The following is a 16,576-nucleotide window of genomic DNA, read 5'->3' as shown; positions in this document are numbered from 1 at the left end:
CCCAGAAAACGTTCCCCTTTACACCCCCCCCCCCCCTTATGGACGGCCCTGCACACACACACACACACATTTTATGTATTCTATCATTTACCGAAGTTTACCCAACTATGACGACTTCTGCTTCTGAGAAACCCAGAAATAAAAAAAGAGTTAACTGTATAAATTATGTAGGCTATTAGTTTACCTATATTAAAACACACACACACACACACACATTTACATTTACATTTTAATTTATTCATTTAGCTTATGCTTTTATCCAAAGCGACTTACAATTGCTATATATGTCAGAGGTCGCACGCCTCTGGAGCAACTAGGGGTTAAGTGTCTTGCTCAGGGACACATTGGTGTCCCTGACACACACACACACACACACACACACACACACACACACACACACACACACACACACACACACACACACACACACACACACACACACACACACTAATATAATAAATATTTAGTAAATGTAATATCGTGTTTCATAATACATTATTAAATTGATGGTATTTGAGGTGTTTTGAACACTATATGTTTTCAATGTTAAAATTTTACATTTTTTTAAAAACATTTTTATAAACAGGCTCTGGCAAAAGGAAAATCACAAAAAAGAAAACAAAGAAATGAATTTGATGAGAGAAAGTTATGGAAGCTTGTTTCCGCCACAGAATAAAACATTTTAAAAGATAATTGTGACTTTTTTCAGATAGTCCAATTCTGAGGAAGAAAAGACTGACTTTTTGTCTCAGAATTGCTAGGTTTAGGCCTATATCTCACAATTCTGACTTTATAACTTGCAATTGTGAGTTTATATCATGTAATGCTGAGATAAAAACTCAGATTTGCGAGAAAGAAAAAGTCAGAATTGTGAGATAAAAAGTCGCAATTAGGCTACTTTTTCACGTTTTTTATGGCGGAAACATGAGACTCCACATATGGAAGCATATTATTTAGTTATCTTATTCAGTATGCAGAACTTTTCATATTATCATAATTTGTGTATAATTCATGTTAAATTGTTCATTCCAAAACAAAATATAATTTTGACATTTTGAAAAAAACTACAAATCCTTTAATTCTGACATTGGAATTAGCAAAGTAGGCTACATGACATAACAAAAATTACACAATCTGTAACACATACATAAACACATATATTGGTTTCCATGTTTTATTGGGACTTTCCATTGACATAATGATTTCTATACTGTACAAAATGTATTCTATCCCACAGAAAACTTATTGCATCTTTACATTTTCAAAACTTCATTTAGTGTGACGTATTAAGCGGTTTTCCTCATGAAGACCAAAATTCAAAAAAGTAAAAATGTCCTGGTATTATTATCCTTGTGGGATCATTTGTTAACACACACACACACACACACACACACACACACACACACACACACACACACACAGTGGTTCAGTCGCGTCGCGTCTCGCGTGCAGTGAAGGTGAGCTGCCTGCGTCACGTCACAGCTGTATACTAAAGCGCTCAGACACGTTGAAGAGCTGAACGAGACCTGCCGCTGGAAAACTATCTCTGTTAGGAGCTACATATTGTCGGTTGTGGGAATATCTAAACAAAAACAATGCTTTAGAATGAATCCACTTTTGAACATGAGGTTTACGAAGCCGTCTCTGTTCCGTGAATTGGGAATCGTCTGTCTTGTGCTGATAAGTGCGGTGTGGTGCTCCGTTTCTGAGAGGAAAGGTGAGTGAAGTTTTAACTTTTAACTGTCACTAACAAACGTCTCAGATTTGACTGGTTTATATTTCCTTATCTACACAAACATAACGTCTTCTAAAACATATGAGAAGAAAATAAGATATATATTACATTATTTTATTAAAGTGTGTCCACACTTTTGACTTTTAGTGTAAACAAACATAGATAGATATTATGTAAAATATAATAATATTACAATTATATTGTTTAATAGATCAATAGTTCATGTACAAATATGAATATGTATAAAATATTGATCTATGAAACAATATAATTGTTTTGGTCTTCATAATGATCTGAAAAGCATTAGTTAGATTAGATTAGAGAGCTGAGGTGACATTATTAATCATCTGTACAACACAAACGGAAGGATTGTCTATAACCCCAACAAGTGACCCCATGACCAGGAGTCTTTCATGTTGCTAAAAGTGTGATGAAGGTAATTACCTCTGAAATAATTTTAAAAATACTTGATGAACTTTTGAGACTGGTGACCACAGGATGAGGGCCAAGAGTTCAACACCAGCAGATGGTATCGCCAGACAGCTGCCCCACTGAGTGGGGTCTGGGCCCTCTGTTTGTGGTCCAGTCTGTACCCGAACAGACTGTGTTTAACTTGCTGTTTGAGGTTTCTTGCCAGTTGAGAAATTAACAGCAGATGGGGGCTACCAACACTGTCCCAGAGCAGACCAGGCAAAAACTGGTTTTGATTCTGTGTTTATAAGTATAAAATGTCAGATCTGGCTCTAGAATTGGCTTATTGGCTTTTTTAAAAAAAGAAATGTTTTTAATGGATATAGCCTACACTTATGTCAAACCGTTATTATTTTATAAGCAGCACACCTTTCATACACAAAAGAATGGTTGCATGGTGTCAGGAAATTCTGATTATTCCTGCTGCAGAGAACCCAATGACATACAATTTGATATGCAGATTTCATCTGCGTTTCTATTAACAGTTTGAAGACAGCAGGGTAAACTGAATAACTGAATGTAGGTTAACAACATTGGATCGTTGAATTGCACAGTACCATTATGCAGACTTGTGCTACTGTCTAAAAGGGAAAAACTATTTCCTTATTTTTTATTTTTCTACTTCCTATTATGTTTGTCCTTGCATTTCAATATTACAGATAGATACTAACTTCACTCATTTTACTTTTGTCCCATGTCATTCATGGCCTAATGATAAGAATGCTGTTTTCTAGGAAAAATCAATCAATTAAACTGTTGACCCTGATTTTTGTGATTTTTGACCCATGATTCGATACAAACCGCGATTCTTTTTTTTATGGTCTGGGGAGAGAATTTTTTTTTTTTTATTAAATAACATTTGAAAAACCTACAGGTAAATCTTCTATATATATTTGTGAGTCTTCATTTTTTCTTTTGTTTTCCTACTCCAGTTCTTGTTAAAACTCACTATGTTTAGTCAGTGCATTTTGGGCACTTTTTGTGTGAAATCATATTTATTTCGTCCATCAAAAGCGTGCTTTCATTTTAATTGAGCGTGAGCAGCGCAGCAACAATAGACTCCACGCGGCGCTCCTGCTCCCAGTGTGAATGCACTCATTGATTAACATGCACGCTGAAAAAAATGTGTACGAATTGTCTAAACCCACGTGATGGTTAGGTTTTGGGGCGGGGTCAGGGGTAGGTCATTCGTACGAATTCATATGAATTGGGTTACTCGTGAAATATGTACAATTTATCAAAAATCATACTAATTAGTACGAATTAGCCACCTCGTAAAATTCGGAAGGGGTGTGTCGCGATTCTGCCTTCTCACACCGGTTTCGGTTTCATATCGCATATCGTTACAGCTCTATTCACACCTTTTGATTGACTACCCCTTTAAAAAAGTTTCTCCTGTCCCAGCAAAGACTTTCTCCTGAGAAATACAAACACTGTCACTCTATCAAAACATTGCCCTATTTGTTTAAGCATCCCAATCAGCCCTATACACAGCAACATTGGCTCCACCAATGGTGTGAGTTTGAGGTGGGACTATCGGTTTTGTGACCAATAGCAGTGTTTGAGAAAACAGTTATTATTTCTTGCAAGTCTTTTTGGTTAAATTACACACTTCGCCTTTAATGACCTGTCAATTTAGGTGTGGAAAGCCTTCTGGCGATGGACCTTTGGTATGCGCGTGTCAGCAAAACCTGCCAGTCAGTACAGTCTCAGCGGCATCTCATACTTTGTTTCATTCCCACAGGGTTATTGCTTATTGGAATGTAGATACATGTATTTGAAGCATTAACAGGAATGGAACAGCATCCATTCATGTGAATCATGAATGTGGGTTTGCGTAGGTGTGGATTACTCTCTTAAGATTAATCTGAAGACTTCCTTTTAAATGTACATGCAACAAAGCTAGATATTGTGATAGGGTTACTCTTTCACTATCTGATCTTGCATTTTTGCACAGAGGATTTCATCATTCACAATCTGTGGCATGCAAAGTCAGGCCCAGAGTTTGACAAATTATGTCACAACATTTATTTGGCAATGTTTTCTGCAGACCATTAGGCCAGAAACATACTCGACAGTCGACACTAGATATCAGATAACTATGGTCAAGAACAAATACCTGTAAGATGTTTATTTCATACTGAACATGTGAAGAATACCATAAAACTGGTTCCATTGAGAAACAAAAGGAAGTTTCCTTTAAGGAAAATGTAATCACCCAAAATAATCATGATTAATTTCAATTGTGATTAATATTTTTGTACTTAAAGGGTTAGTTCACCAAAAAATGAAAATGCTGTCATCATTTACTCACCCTCAAGTTGTTCCAAACCTGTATGCATTTCTTTCTTCTGCTGAACATAAAAGATGATGTTTTGAAGAATGTCGGAAAACAAATAAATGATGGCCCACATTGACTTTAGAGTGTTTTTTTAAACATGTTTGGTAAACCATATACTTCAAAATATCTTCAGCAGAAGAAAGAAATTCATACATGTTTGGAGCAACTTGAGGGTGAGAAAATGATGACAGTATTTTCATTTTTGGGTGAACTATCCCTTTAATATGTAGTTTGTTTTAAAGCAATGGAAACAAAACAACAATTAGATACAATTACATTACACATAAATACACTGTATCTAAATACACATCCCTTTCTTAGTCCACACCTGCGCTAATCACTAAAGATATTCGTGTCCTTCTTCTACCCAGAGTTCTGTGCTGTAATTTGGTCTAGACATCACTATTTGTTCTAAATCTAATTGTCTTGAAACTCTTTAGCAAACTCGTAAATATCCAGGGTCACTGTGACCGCTGTTATTTACTAAAGACTAGAACTCCTGTTCTCCTGCATCACACTCTCTGACCACCAGCTACAAGGGGAAATTGAATGGAAAGTAACGTAATCAATGTATGAACAAATAACTACAATCTGTTATTGTTCAAAATCTCAAAATAGTTTTTGTCATCCATTTAAACCTCATATTTCATTGATCTGCTAAGTGGTATGAAATGTTTCATTGATTTTCGTTTAAAATATGTGGGCAAAATCAATTATAGTCTGTGAGATGCCAGTATATTTAGTCAATAATGTGTGTCTTAGGTAGAGGTTATCTCTGGCCTACGTTATTTAAAAAAAAAAAAGAATGAATGAACACTGTTCAGAAGAGCAGGGAAATTATTTTAGATATTCATTTTATATATGAAATCATACACTACTGTTGACCTTTTTTTATAAAGAAAACAATACTTTTATTTAGCAAGGATGCATTAAAATTCACACTGAAGAATTTTACATTGTTCTATTTTCAATAAATGGTGTTCTTTTTAAATTTCTATTCATCAAATAACCCTGAAAAAATTGATCACGGTTTCCACAAAAATACTGAGCAGCAAATCAGCATATTAGAATGATTTCTGAGGGATCATGTGAGATTTAAAACTGGAGTAATGATGCTGAAAACTCAGCTTTTCCATCACAAGAATCAATTACATTTTAAAGTATATCAAAGGAGAAAACAGTTGGTTTAAATTGTAATAACATTTCACAATATTACTGTTTTTACATTATTTTTGATCAAATAAATGCAGCTTTGGTGAGCAGAAGAGACTTCTTTCAAAACCAAACCCCAAACTATTGAATGGTAGTGCCTACTGGCCATTAATGTGTGTTCCTATTTTAAATATTTTATACGACAAGTCCATCTTCAAACTGCAAGAACAGTCGGATTATGAGATGTTATAATTTACAGACCACGATAGCCTTGAGGATTTACGCAAGCGTGTTTATTTAGAAAATAGCAGCTCATGAAGATCCAGCTTAAATCTTGAAACATGTTGAGGAGAGGTATGCTGTTACTTGTCTAAGCATTCAAATTTGCATTTTTTGCCTGTTGGAAAATAAAAACTGGCCGTTCATTTACACAACAAAGGCGTTTTGGGGGCCTGAAAATGCTAACTTTTGGAAGCGAGTTTTACAAGTTTTTGAAACCAATTCCGTTATCATCTGAGTGTAAACTAGAAAAACACGAATTTGTGAAACCAGTGACATCATGCGCATGTGAATTACATGTTCAGCTATAGCCGCGTAGTGTTTCTTTACAAAGTGACGTCACCAACTTCTGACCTGGCATGTATAATACAGCATTTCTAGTAGTTTTTGCAGATACGTGTGAACCGGGATCGTTTTGACAACGTTGTCGTATGTATGGAAAAAACACAAAGGAAAAACTTTTCCATTTTTAGTACATTGTTGTTGTGTAAACGTACCAGAAGTTGCAAAGTTACCTGTAGAATGTCTTTTGGGAAGCATCAAAATAAAGTTTTAGCAGATATTAAGCAGACAGTCAACTAATACTCTAATGACTGCTAGTTACATGTAGTTGCAAAGTTAATTATAGTTAGTAGAATGTCTGAAGTGGAATATTTAAATAAAGTGACTACCTACATTTCATTAATTTGTGTCTTCTTCATCAAAATATTTTAATATACTAAAATGCATGCCTCATGTTGTTTACCAAATGCAATGGTCATGCCATGTTTCTACTTTTGCAGTCAGCAAATTGCCCCATAGACAAAGAGCTGAATTCATCATATTGAATTTTGATGGATAGGTCACAAATAGCCAATATGTTACTTATTTGATTTAGACAGACGGCTGTTTGTATAAAAAGCACACAGCCATGGAGTGAGTCGTCTTTGTTTCACTCTGTAAATTGTATTTACTACAATTTAGTTATAAGGTATTTTATCCACATGTCTCTAATTTAAGGTGACAACAGTGAACTGTTACACACTATTGCACGGTAAAGAAAAACAGAATCATGTGAAATTGCTACTCTCAAATCGATAACCATTTATATTGCTTTTCAAGAATATTTAAACATTAATTTTTTACTGTAAATACCACTATTATGATTTTGTCATTGCATCAGATCTTGTTTCTTAAAATCAGTAAAACACAAGCGAGAAACACTGTAGCCTCAACTTGGAGAAAATATGTTTTTCTGAATTTTTTTTGAAGATTCAAAATAACTTTTTTGTCAATAACTTCAGATCAACCCATTGAAAAAAACATTAAATTACCCATTATGAGGTTATACTATATATATAAAATTCAAGATATGTGAAAATTTGGGTTTCCAGGCTAACACATTTGAATATTTCCAATAAAAGCAGAGCACATGTACCAACACAGAAATAAGATTTCCCTTTAGGTGTATTCCTGGAAAGACTATCAGATGGAAAACAGGATGCGTCATGACAAATGCCGTTGACTTTTTGTGCTCATATGGATCGATACTTTTTGAAAAAGTGCAAACTTACTCTAAAAACAGAGTTGATGCAGTTGTCTGGCCACAATCAAACTTACTTATCGAAAGGACATCCAGATACACGAATCTACCACTCACTGACACAAAAATCTGGTAGATTCTGCCCAATAAATTAGTGCATTATGCAGTGTACCCTGAGGAGGAAAAGAAGAAGAGAATATAAAGACATGAAATGTTTTTTTAATCGAGTTAATACTTTCAACGTGATTAAGTGTGCTATATATCGGAAGCATCAGATTTTATTTTTGTAAAACAGTAGCACTAGCAGCATCTATTTAATAACCGTGGTTTCAAAAGGTAACAAAGGAAATACATCATCTCAATGTTTTACCTTAAAAATAGTTACATGGTATAGTCATCCAAAGTCCTGTCACCCAAAGCATATACAATTATAAACAGTGAGAAAATGAGGCATAAGAAAAAGAAAAGTAGCGCAAAGAAAGCCGTAGGTAATAAAGTAAGGATGGGAAAGCATGGGAACAACTGCTTGGCCTTGTAAAAATAAATTATGTGCGTTGACAGCCTTGAGATGATCCCAGGTTATCTCATAATTAATTTATCATCATTATTTCTACCCTGTGCATCCCTGTACTTAAGTAGATAAGCCATGCGTGAGAGAAGTTTCTGAAATCATTTGTGCTGCTTCAGATTTATATTTAAAACTTGATACTTTTTTTCAGGAGTCTTTGATGAATTGAAAGTGCAAAAGAACAAAATTCATTTGAAATAGAAATCTTTTAACTTTATAAAGGTGTTGACTGTAACCTTTTTGCATTTAAAGTATTAGTTTCTTTTTAAAAATCTTTTTAACAGTACATTTTGTGGCTAAAATATGAAAGGCGGTTTTGTTTCCATCAGGAAATGACAGGTTGATTTATTACTTTGCATTACTGGACTTCGCAAGTATTGTGTTTCTTTGCACGGATGGAGTCTTGATAACCCTTGCGCATGCTTTGCATCAGTTGCAAAAGATAAAACACTTGAGGTGTAAAGCACATTGATCACCTGCTGCTGTTGTAATGGTGCTATATAAATAAACCAAACCTTGAAACTTGAGTTTATAATCATCAGAAGGTTGTTCTGTTGTTCCTGGTGGTTTGATGTGACGTAATAAGGGAGTTAAGATGTTCCTTCATGAATATTTTTTTCAAGGAGGAACCTGTTCAGTCACATCCCTTGGTTCGGGCTCAAGCCTGAGGCACCGCTGCTAAACAGCCGCCCGTAGAAAACAGCTTCACGTTTTGCAATCTGTTAACAATCTCACATTTTAGGGGCTTTTGATGGGACCGTTAAGGGCTAAAAACCTAAATCTACTTCATGCCTGACCTTAATCTTAAGTTGAAATCTACCCTAGAGCAGATATCTGGATGCACTAGGGCCTGATTCTTTCTTTGTTTTTTGACAACTACCTAATGCCACAACACTGATGAATTTAGGCAAGCTGGATCTTCAGAAGGTAATTTATGCAAGAGCTGCATCCGTGAGTTGAAAATGTTTGTTGGTCCTTACCATCTCACAAAACAGGTAGGACTATGTCCACAGACTATGTTGCCAAAGTGTTGACTGATGTCAAAAATGCTGCAAAAGTGGAAATACCCTTCATGTGCGCCATTATATAAGGAAGAATAAAAAAACCCACCATGTTTACACTTTCATTATAATATTATTTATACAGCTTCATTGTTATTTTGTGAACAAGCTTTCAACAATCTCAGTTTTAAGACAGAATGAACACTTCAACCCCATTTCAAAGTGACTTTTTACTACACACTAACTCTGTTCCAAAACCCAGTAAGCTGCCTGTCTGTCTACTGTCTACATAGGCAGATGTCTTCGAAGACCACATTGAAACAGAGCCTCGTAGATGATTAAATTGGAACACACAATTGGCGGCAACTCAAAAATAACACTCCTTGAGCATGTGAGACTGGAATTACTATTGATTCCAATAGAGTTTCACATTTGCATGTTATCAAACTAACAACATGTATATAAAATATATATACTACATGGTCAGAGGTTTGGGGTCTATACATTTTTTATTTAAAAAAAAAAAATTACATTTTAAAATGTATTTAATATGGAAAAAACTGTTATTTTTAAATTGTAATAATAGTTCGCAATATTACTGTTTTTGATCAAATAAATGCAGCCTTGGTGAGCGGAAGAGCACAAACATTTAAAAAAATCTTACAGACCCCAAACTTTTGAGTGTTAATTTCTGCATATGCTAATGAATTTAGTTATATATTTAATAAGTTGTACAAATAAACTTTGTAAAATAATTATAAAACACATTTATCTCTATATGCTCTTGAAAATTGTTTAAGAACAAAAATGTGCTCCAGGTAACACGAGTATACTGTAATAAAATTTACACTTTGCTTTAAAAATATGTGTAGCGGTTTCTGCCATTATGGTTCTTTATACATGACATCATGACGATCAAATCAGAGGTTTGATAAAATTCCAACTTGTTATTAGGGAAACGACAAAGAAGTGAACGGAAAACATAATTGTATCACAACGTGAATGCATTATTAGAACACAACATAATTATGCGGTTATTTTTTGGAACAGTCTTCCTGTCAGAAGCATGCCTCAGATTACGTCAAGTGCTATATAGGTAGGATGCACACTAGTTTTTGGAAACTTGTGTCTAAAACAAATCTGCCAAAATCTGAGCATTTCCTTTTTATTAGTTCCCTGGCCTCACTTTAGAAACTTGATCAATCTCTGAGGGAAAATAAATGATAATTGAGTTGTTCACAACAGTGACTGGGAATATAATCCATGTCTCTTGCACGTGGCAGGCAAGGATTCTTCCGGTTCTTATGTTGAGCAACACTTGTGTGCAATATTTGAGTCATCCTCTGTGAACCACATTCTTGATCACGGAGTTCCCGCCCACAGAATTTGCTCTTCCACTGGAAATGAGACACCTAACGATGACTGCAGGAATTCAACACCTGTATGACATGAGAAAGACAGCAGAGACAAAACAAACACTTGTTTTCCTCTATGATGCACAATGAGTTTTGGAAAGTACCATAGTTTCATAAATAGATCACACAATGTAAAATATGCAAAATAGCTTGTGGAAATAGCTTAAAAGCGATCATTGAAATGTTTAGGTTTAGTGTGTTCAGTGCATGAGATGAGCTCATGTTACTGTGAACAACGACAAGGGCTCTAAAGTGGAACAGCTTTAGGCCGTGTCTTAAAGGTGTAGTTCGACAAATGAAAAATCACCCTCTTGTCTGTTCAAACTTGTACAGTATGACTATCTTTTTGTTGAACACAAAAAAATATGTATTTTGACACATAGAATAGTCTGATATTACAATTAGAGGTTCACGGTGTTGCAAGTGATTAGTTCTTGGGTAAGTGGGTAATGTGTCATGACTCAAAGCGGTTCTACAAATATTGACACATTAAATGATGCTTTTCAATCATTTACATTTTAAACATACATATCATCTTGTTGAATGATGGAAAACATGGATACTCATTTTGAGTTTAATAGCAAGTGATTTCTGAAAATCATGTTGAATGTTTGAAATTAACCCAAACAAACACACCCCACCCTTCGTTGCTCTGCCCCCAAAATGCACGAACACGCAATGCAAGAGTGGATGTTTCTTTATCATAGCTGAAGCGAAGCAAAATAATGCTTCGTAGAAAAAAAGTAGGGACAAGGAAAAACAAAATAATGAACATACGGTACACAAGCCAGAGTTGGTTGTTAGTCGCCAGCAGCACACGCAGCTCCAGACAAACAATGACACTCAAAACTGTGCTGTTACATCAGCTAACATTACAACAATAGCATATCTTGGTTCTGTGAAACATGCGCTCACTTTAAAGGAACAGCGATTTCTAAAAAAAGAAAAGAAAAAAGCTGTAAATATGGACTTCACCGCACATCAAAACACGCTTGTAGTCAATCAGCAGTAGGGGGCGTGTCCACTCATGATGGGGGAGGAGATAGAGAGTGAAAAATTTGAAAACAGACTGTAAAAAGAGAGATGGCCGAGAGACATTACAAAAGAGAACAGGTCAGAGGAATATCACTGGTTGTAATCAGGCAAAAGCTTTAGGAACCACGGTAATATTAAGAAAGCTTTCTAGCGCTGGAGAGACCTAAAAGGGAGAACGCATGAAAATATTAAATATAAATATAAAATATCAGTCAGTTATTGATATTGCTAAGTTTTTTTATTTATTCTATATCGGCTGATGACTGATATGATTCTTTCCAAAAAGATTGCTATACTCCACTACCAGTCCAAAGTTTGGACACACTTTTATTAATTTATGATTCTCTTTTTGAAGGCTTCTGCTCAAATGCTTGAATTTAGTTTTCTACACAAATATAAATTGTAATTTGTGCCTATGTATACTTTAACTAAAATTCTAATTAAAGCATTTATAATGAATGACTTGGACCAGATAGTAAATGAAAAGTGTCATAAAATGTGCAGCATATACCTGTAAACTCCAGAGGCATTTAAACAGCTCATGAAGTTGGTTAAGAGAACAAGCAGAGCCGAAATCTAGAAGACATTTTTGATTAATTTAACGAGAAAAATCAGAAAACCATAATGATTTGATTTAGTATATTTCACAAATAGTAGTAGTAAACCAATTACTGTTTGTAACATCTATTTCAGCTCATTCAAAACATGGTACAAATGAGGAGAGGAATCATTTTAGCATTTACCACATCAACCTCTATTTTAGTTGACTTTGAATTTTCTATATTTCGAGAAATATTACACCTTATCAGAAATGATTTAGTTATAGACACATGCAAAAACAGCATTCAATTACCAAGATTAACATAGCAATGGATGAAAGTGGATATATGAAGGATCATATCTGAATCAACATGCAGCAATGCAAAATTTTCTATACTGTTTCTATCATTATGTTCACAACTTGTAATCATTATTTCAATGAGCGTACTTTATCTGCCTAAAAAATTAATACATGCTGTTAGCTAACTATGTGATTTGTATGTACTGTACATTTCTGAAATACATTATTTGGACACAGTCACTTCTGATAACAGATCACGCTTGTAATTTAGACACATGCATTTTCTGTAAAGTTGCTTCGAAACGACATGCATTGTGAAAAGCCCTATACAAATAAAATTGAATTGAAATTGAAGGATTACAATTTTTTTGCTTATTTTGTGTATTTTCTGTCATATCACTTTCACTACCTGAGTATTGATTGATTTCACCTCTGCTTTATTCTCCAGTATGTCAGGGAACCAATAATAAGCTGACTCAGCTGGCACAGCCAGACGACCACTACAGGGCCATGGTGCGGATGTATAGTAACTGCTCAATAGTGCTGGAGAACCTGGAGATAACCAACATTCAGGAGTACCACGACCTCTCTTTTCTCATGGTGAGTGACATCACGTGTCGGTATAATAAAGCAACCTAAATATACAATTATGAGACTAGATCATTGACTACTAATTGGTTATAGACTGCTAATTGGTTAAAAGAACAAGGCTGCTTTTTTATGTTAAATAAGATCTAATTATTGATTAAAAGGGTCCCCTAGTGAAAAAACAAACAAATGCCAACTTATTGATATAAATATTATAATTAAACTAGAGTACTTCATTATTGCACAATGCACATTTCCTAATGTTAAGCCAAAAATGTGTTTAATATCACTATTTAAGTGATCACTGATCTCACCGCAATTGTAGTCTTGAGTTATCTTCCGGTAATGAACATGTCACAATATTCATCATTTAAATAATTCCTGCCTAAGACATATGAAAAATAAAGGGATGAGGCCTGTTTGAGTTAGGTAGTAGTGTGTTGAAACTCACGGTTATGGTAAGAAGTGTGACATTACCAAAACACACTTGAATCGGTTGGCCAATCACAACACACTGGTCCAGCCGACCAATCAGAGCAAACTTTGCTTTTTGGAAGGAGGGGCTTTATAGAGACCGTAAATAAACAGGGCTGCTTTTCCGAAAAGCATCGTAAACCTAAGTTAATCGAAGAACAATTTCCACCAATGCCCTCTACGATCGCAGAAATGCAGCCCAGAGCGTTACTGACAGACTGGGAAGACAGGTGCTGCAATAATGTAAAATATGTGGAAAAATCAAGCTTGAAAACCCATTCTAGTAGACCCTAAAACCAAATCAAGGCTTTGAAAAAGGGCATTATAGGTTTCCTTACAGTCTGAAGGTAGAACAAACAAATCTGAGACTTTTTAAAATGGGATTTAGGGGGTCTGACTACAATATATACTTTCTGTTTCATACCCACAGAGTATTGAAGAAGTTGGTGGCTACGTTCTAATAGGAATAAACTACGTGGATGTGATACCATTGGGAAACCTACGCCTCATTCGAGGACATTCTCTTTTTGATGGCAAGTACGCCCTTGCTGTGGTGGCAAACTCCCGCAGGAATGAGTCTTTAGAGAACAGCAGCATCAGCGGCCTCAGAGAGCTGCGCTTGACAAGCCTCACAGGTAGAAGCACTTTTTATCCACTATTTTAGCAGATGCTTTTATCCGAATTGACTTACAGTACAAATGAAAAGCACATGAAAGCATCGATAAGCAACAATATGTGTTGTAAACAGCATGCAACACATAGGCTCGTTGCTGTTTCTGCCCTAGAGATGTATGTGAAGTTAAATTTTCTATTTACAGAGAACCGTTTTTCTTTCTTTATCTGGTAGAAATTCTTAAAGGTGGGGTTAAAATATATCACAATCCTTTGCTTTGCAATGTGGATACCATACAGTGGTTGGACATTGTGCAGGACGGCAGAGATTTGAATTTATCGAGAGAGACTTACCCTCAGTGTAAGTATTTAAAGTTTTAAAAACAGAAACATATATATACTGTGTATATATATATATATATATATATATATATATATATATATATATATATATATTCAAAAGTTTGGGTTCCTTAAGTTTTTTGAAAATGAATACTTTTAGCAAGGATGCATTAAATAAATCAGTAAAGACATTTAATTTGTTACAAAAGATGTATATTTCAAATAAATACTGTTTTTTTTTTTTGATATTTCTATTCATCAAAGAATCCTGTAAGACTATCACAATTTCCACAAAAATATTGAGCAGAACTAAATAAGAAATGTTTCATGAGCAGCAAATCAGCATATTAGAATGATTTCTGAAAGATCATGTGACACTTAAGACTGGAGTAATGATGCTAAAAATTCAGCTTTGATTACAGGAATAAATTACATTTTTAAAATATTACAATAGAAAACAGTTATTTTAATTTGTAATATTTCAGAATTCTGTTTTTACTGTATTTTTGATCAAATAAATGCAGCCTTGGTGCCCATAAAATTAATTTAAAGTTAATGTTAAATGTATATTAAATGTAACACAAAATAAAATAATAAAACAAACACTTTCTTCATTACCTCAGGCATACGATGTGACTCAACGTGCTTTAATGGATCGTGTTGGGCTCCAGGACCAGAGAACTGCCAGACCTGTAAATTCAGTTTTATATGTAATTCTCCAAAGGCATATGTGTGAGTGAACAATGACCTAACTAAGGTTCTTTGGTCTTCTTTGTCAGTGACTCGGTTGAAGTGTGCTGAGCAGTGCTCGCGGAGGTGCAGGGGTCCCAAACCCTCTGACTGCTGCAGTGAACACTGCGCTGCGGGCTGCACCGGACCCCGAGCCACAGACTGTCTGGTGAGTGGTGAAACATGTCTTATTATCGTAAAAGATAAAGGTCTAACATTTTAAATAAGTTTAACACCAGATATGTGACAAATAAACATTCTGGGTGCATATTTACCAATCTTATACCTGCTGATTGGGTTAAACCTACAAAGAAAATATGTTTCATACTTTATTTTAAATTATTTAAAATATACAAAAACTTTTGTTGTGATATCATTTTATGTATTTTGTTATTAGTATTATTATTATGTTTACTTATTTAACAGTTGAATTATATTATTCTGAATATTTTGGGAATTCACACTTATTTCTGCCAAATTCTAATTATCAATTCTAATCACCAATTGTGCAATAAACTTTTTAATTTCATTTTAAAAATCAATTTACAGTTATTCAGTACCTTGTCATATTTTGTGTATGTTTACTGTGTTCTGCAGGCCTGCAGAGACTTCCAGGATGAAGGGACGTGCAAGGATGCGTGTCCACGTCTAATGCTGTATGACCCCAACAATCACCAACTTGTTCCCAATCCCAACGGGAAATACAACTTTGGTGCCACCTGTGTGAAGAAGTGCCCCTGTAAGTTTGCTTTTCATGCACCTGGGATCATTACGATCACTTTAACAAGAGGAGATAATTATTTCCATTAAAACCTTTAGTTTGTAAGTATAAGAGCCCCAAAAGTCATGGAGGTATACTGGCTCATTGCTATTGTGTATAACAACCATCAGCATTATCCAGAGGCAAAACATAACTCTAGTCTTTAATCAGTTATGTTTGCAAATATAAGCAAAGACACACCCAGAGGTTATTCACTATGTAAACAAAGAAGTACTGTAAGTTCTCTGTAAGTCAAGGTTTATTTGAGGGAAATACTTTAGAAAACAGCTGTTGACCTAACATTAATTGTGTAGCTATTAATAAATATAATATATGTATATAATGTATAAATAAAAAATATTGTAAAAGACCACAGAAATCTCACGTGTCTCCTCTGTAATTTTAGAAGAGATGTCAACACCTTGTATTCATTCAAAGTTGCGAATTTAACTTCTGTGAAAAATTGGAAAATCGCGTAAAACATTTGGGAATAAAGAAGCATTTCCATCCCATGTGTTCAAGACAATAAAATCGTTACTTCCTGGGAAATTGGCACAAAATATCTGTAATAAAGTGGAAGTTGCTGCAATCGGAGAAGCCACTGTGGCTCTTTTATTCTACATTATAAATGTTATGTTATTTCCGGATGCTTGGTGCTTGTGAATAAAATTATGTGAGACCCTCCTGGGAGGTCATTATACCAAATCATTT

General features: G+C 34.8%; 1 protein-coding gene across 3 annotated transcripts in view; it reads left to right on the top strand.

Moving 5' to 3' along the window:
- The first annotated feature begins 1,428 nt into the window (after window positions 1–1,428).
- LOC143752150 (epidermal growth factor receptor) overlaps window positions 1,429–16,576 on the top strand; it is a 26,751-nt gene continuing 11,603 nt past the window's right edge. For 2 of the 3 annotated variants that reach the window (XR_013207340.1, XM_077245188.1), the window contains exons 1-7: window positions 1,429–1,717; window positions 12,809–12,960; window positions 13,853–14,057; window positions 14,270–14,395; window positions 15,000–15,068; window positions 15,156–15,274; window positions 15,703–15,844. Coding sequence is in view for 1 of the 3 variants with exons in the window: in XM_077245188.1 (XP_077101303.1) it covers window positions 1,606–1,717; window positions 12,809–12,960; window positions 13,853–14,057; window positions 14,270–14,395; window positions 15,000–15,068; window positions 15,156–15,274; window positions 15,703–15,844 (925 nt within the window). In the remaining 2 variants the exon portion in view is untranslated. The remainder of the gene's footprint in view (window positions 1,718–12,808; window positions 12,961–13,852; window positions 14,058–14,269; window positions 14,396–14,999; window positions 15,069–15,155; window positions 15,275–15,702; window positions 15,845–16,576) is intronic. The other variant, XR_013207341.1, reaches the window with a different exon arrangement.

This window comes from Siphateles boraxobius, unplaced genomic scaffold (genome assembly GCF_051911475.1).
Source record: "Siphateles boraxobius isolate OS27281-9 unplaced genomic scaffold, OSU_SipBor_1 26, whole genome shotgun sequence".
NCBI classification, from domain to species: Eukaryota; Metazoa; Chordata; class Actinopteri; order Cypriniformes; family Leuciscidae; genus Siphateles; species Siphateles boraxobius.
Note: the sequence above shows the minus strand (reverse complement) of the source record. Positions and strands in the feature narration are given on the sequence as shown.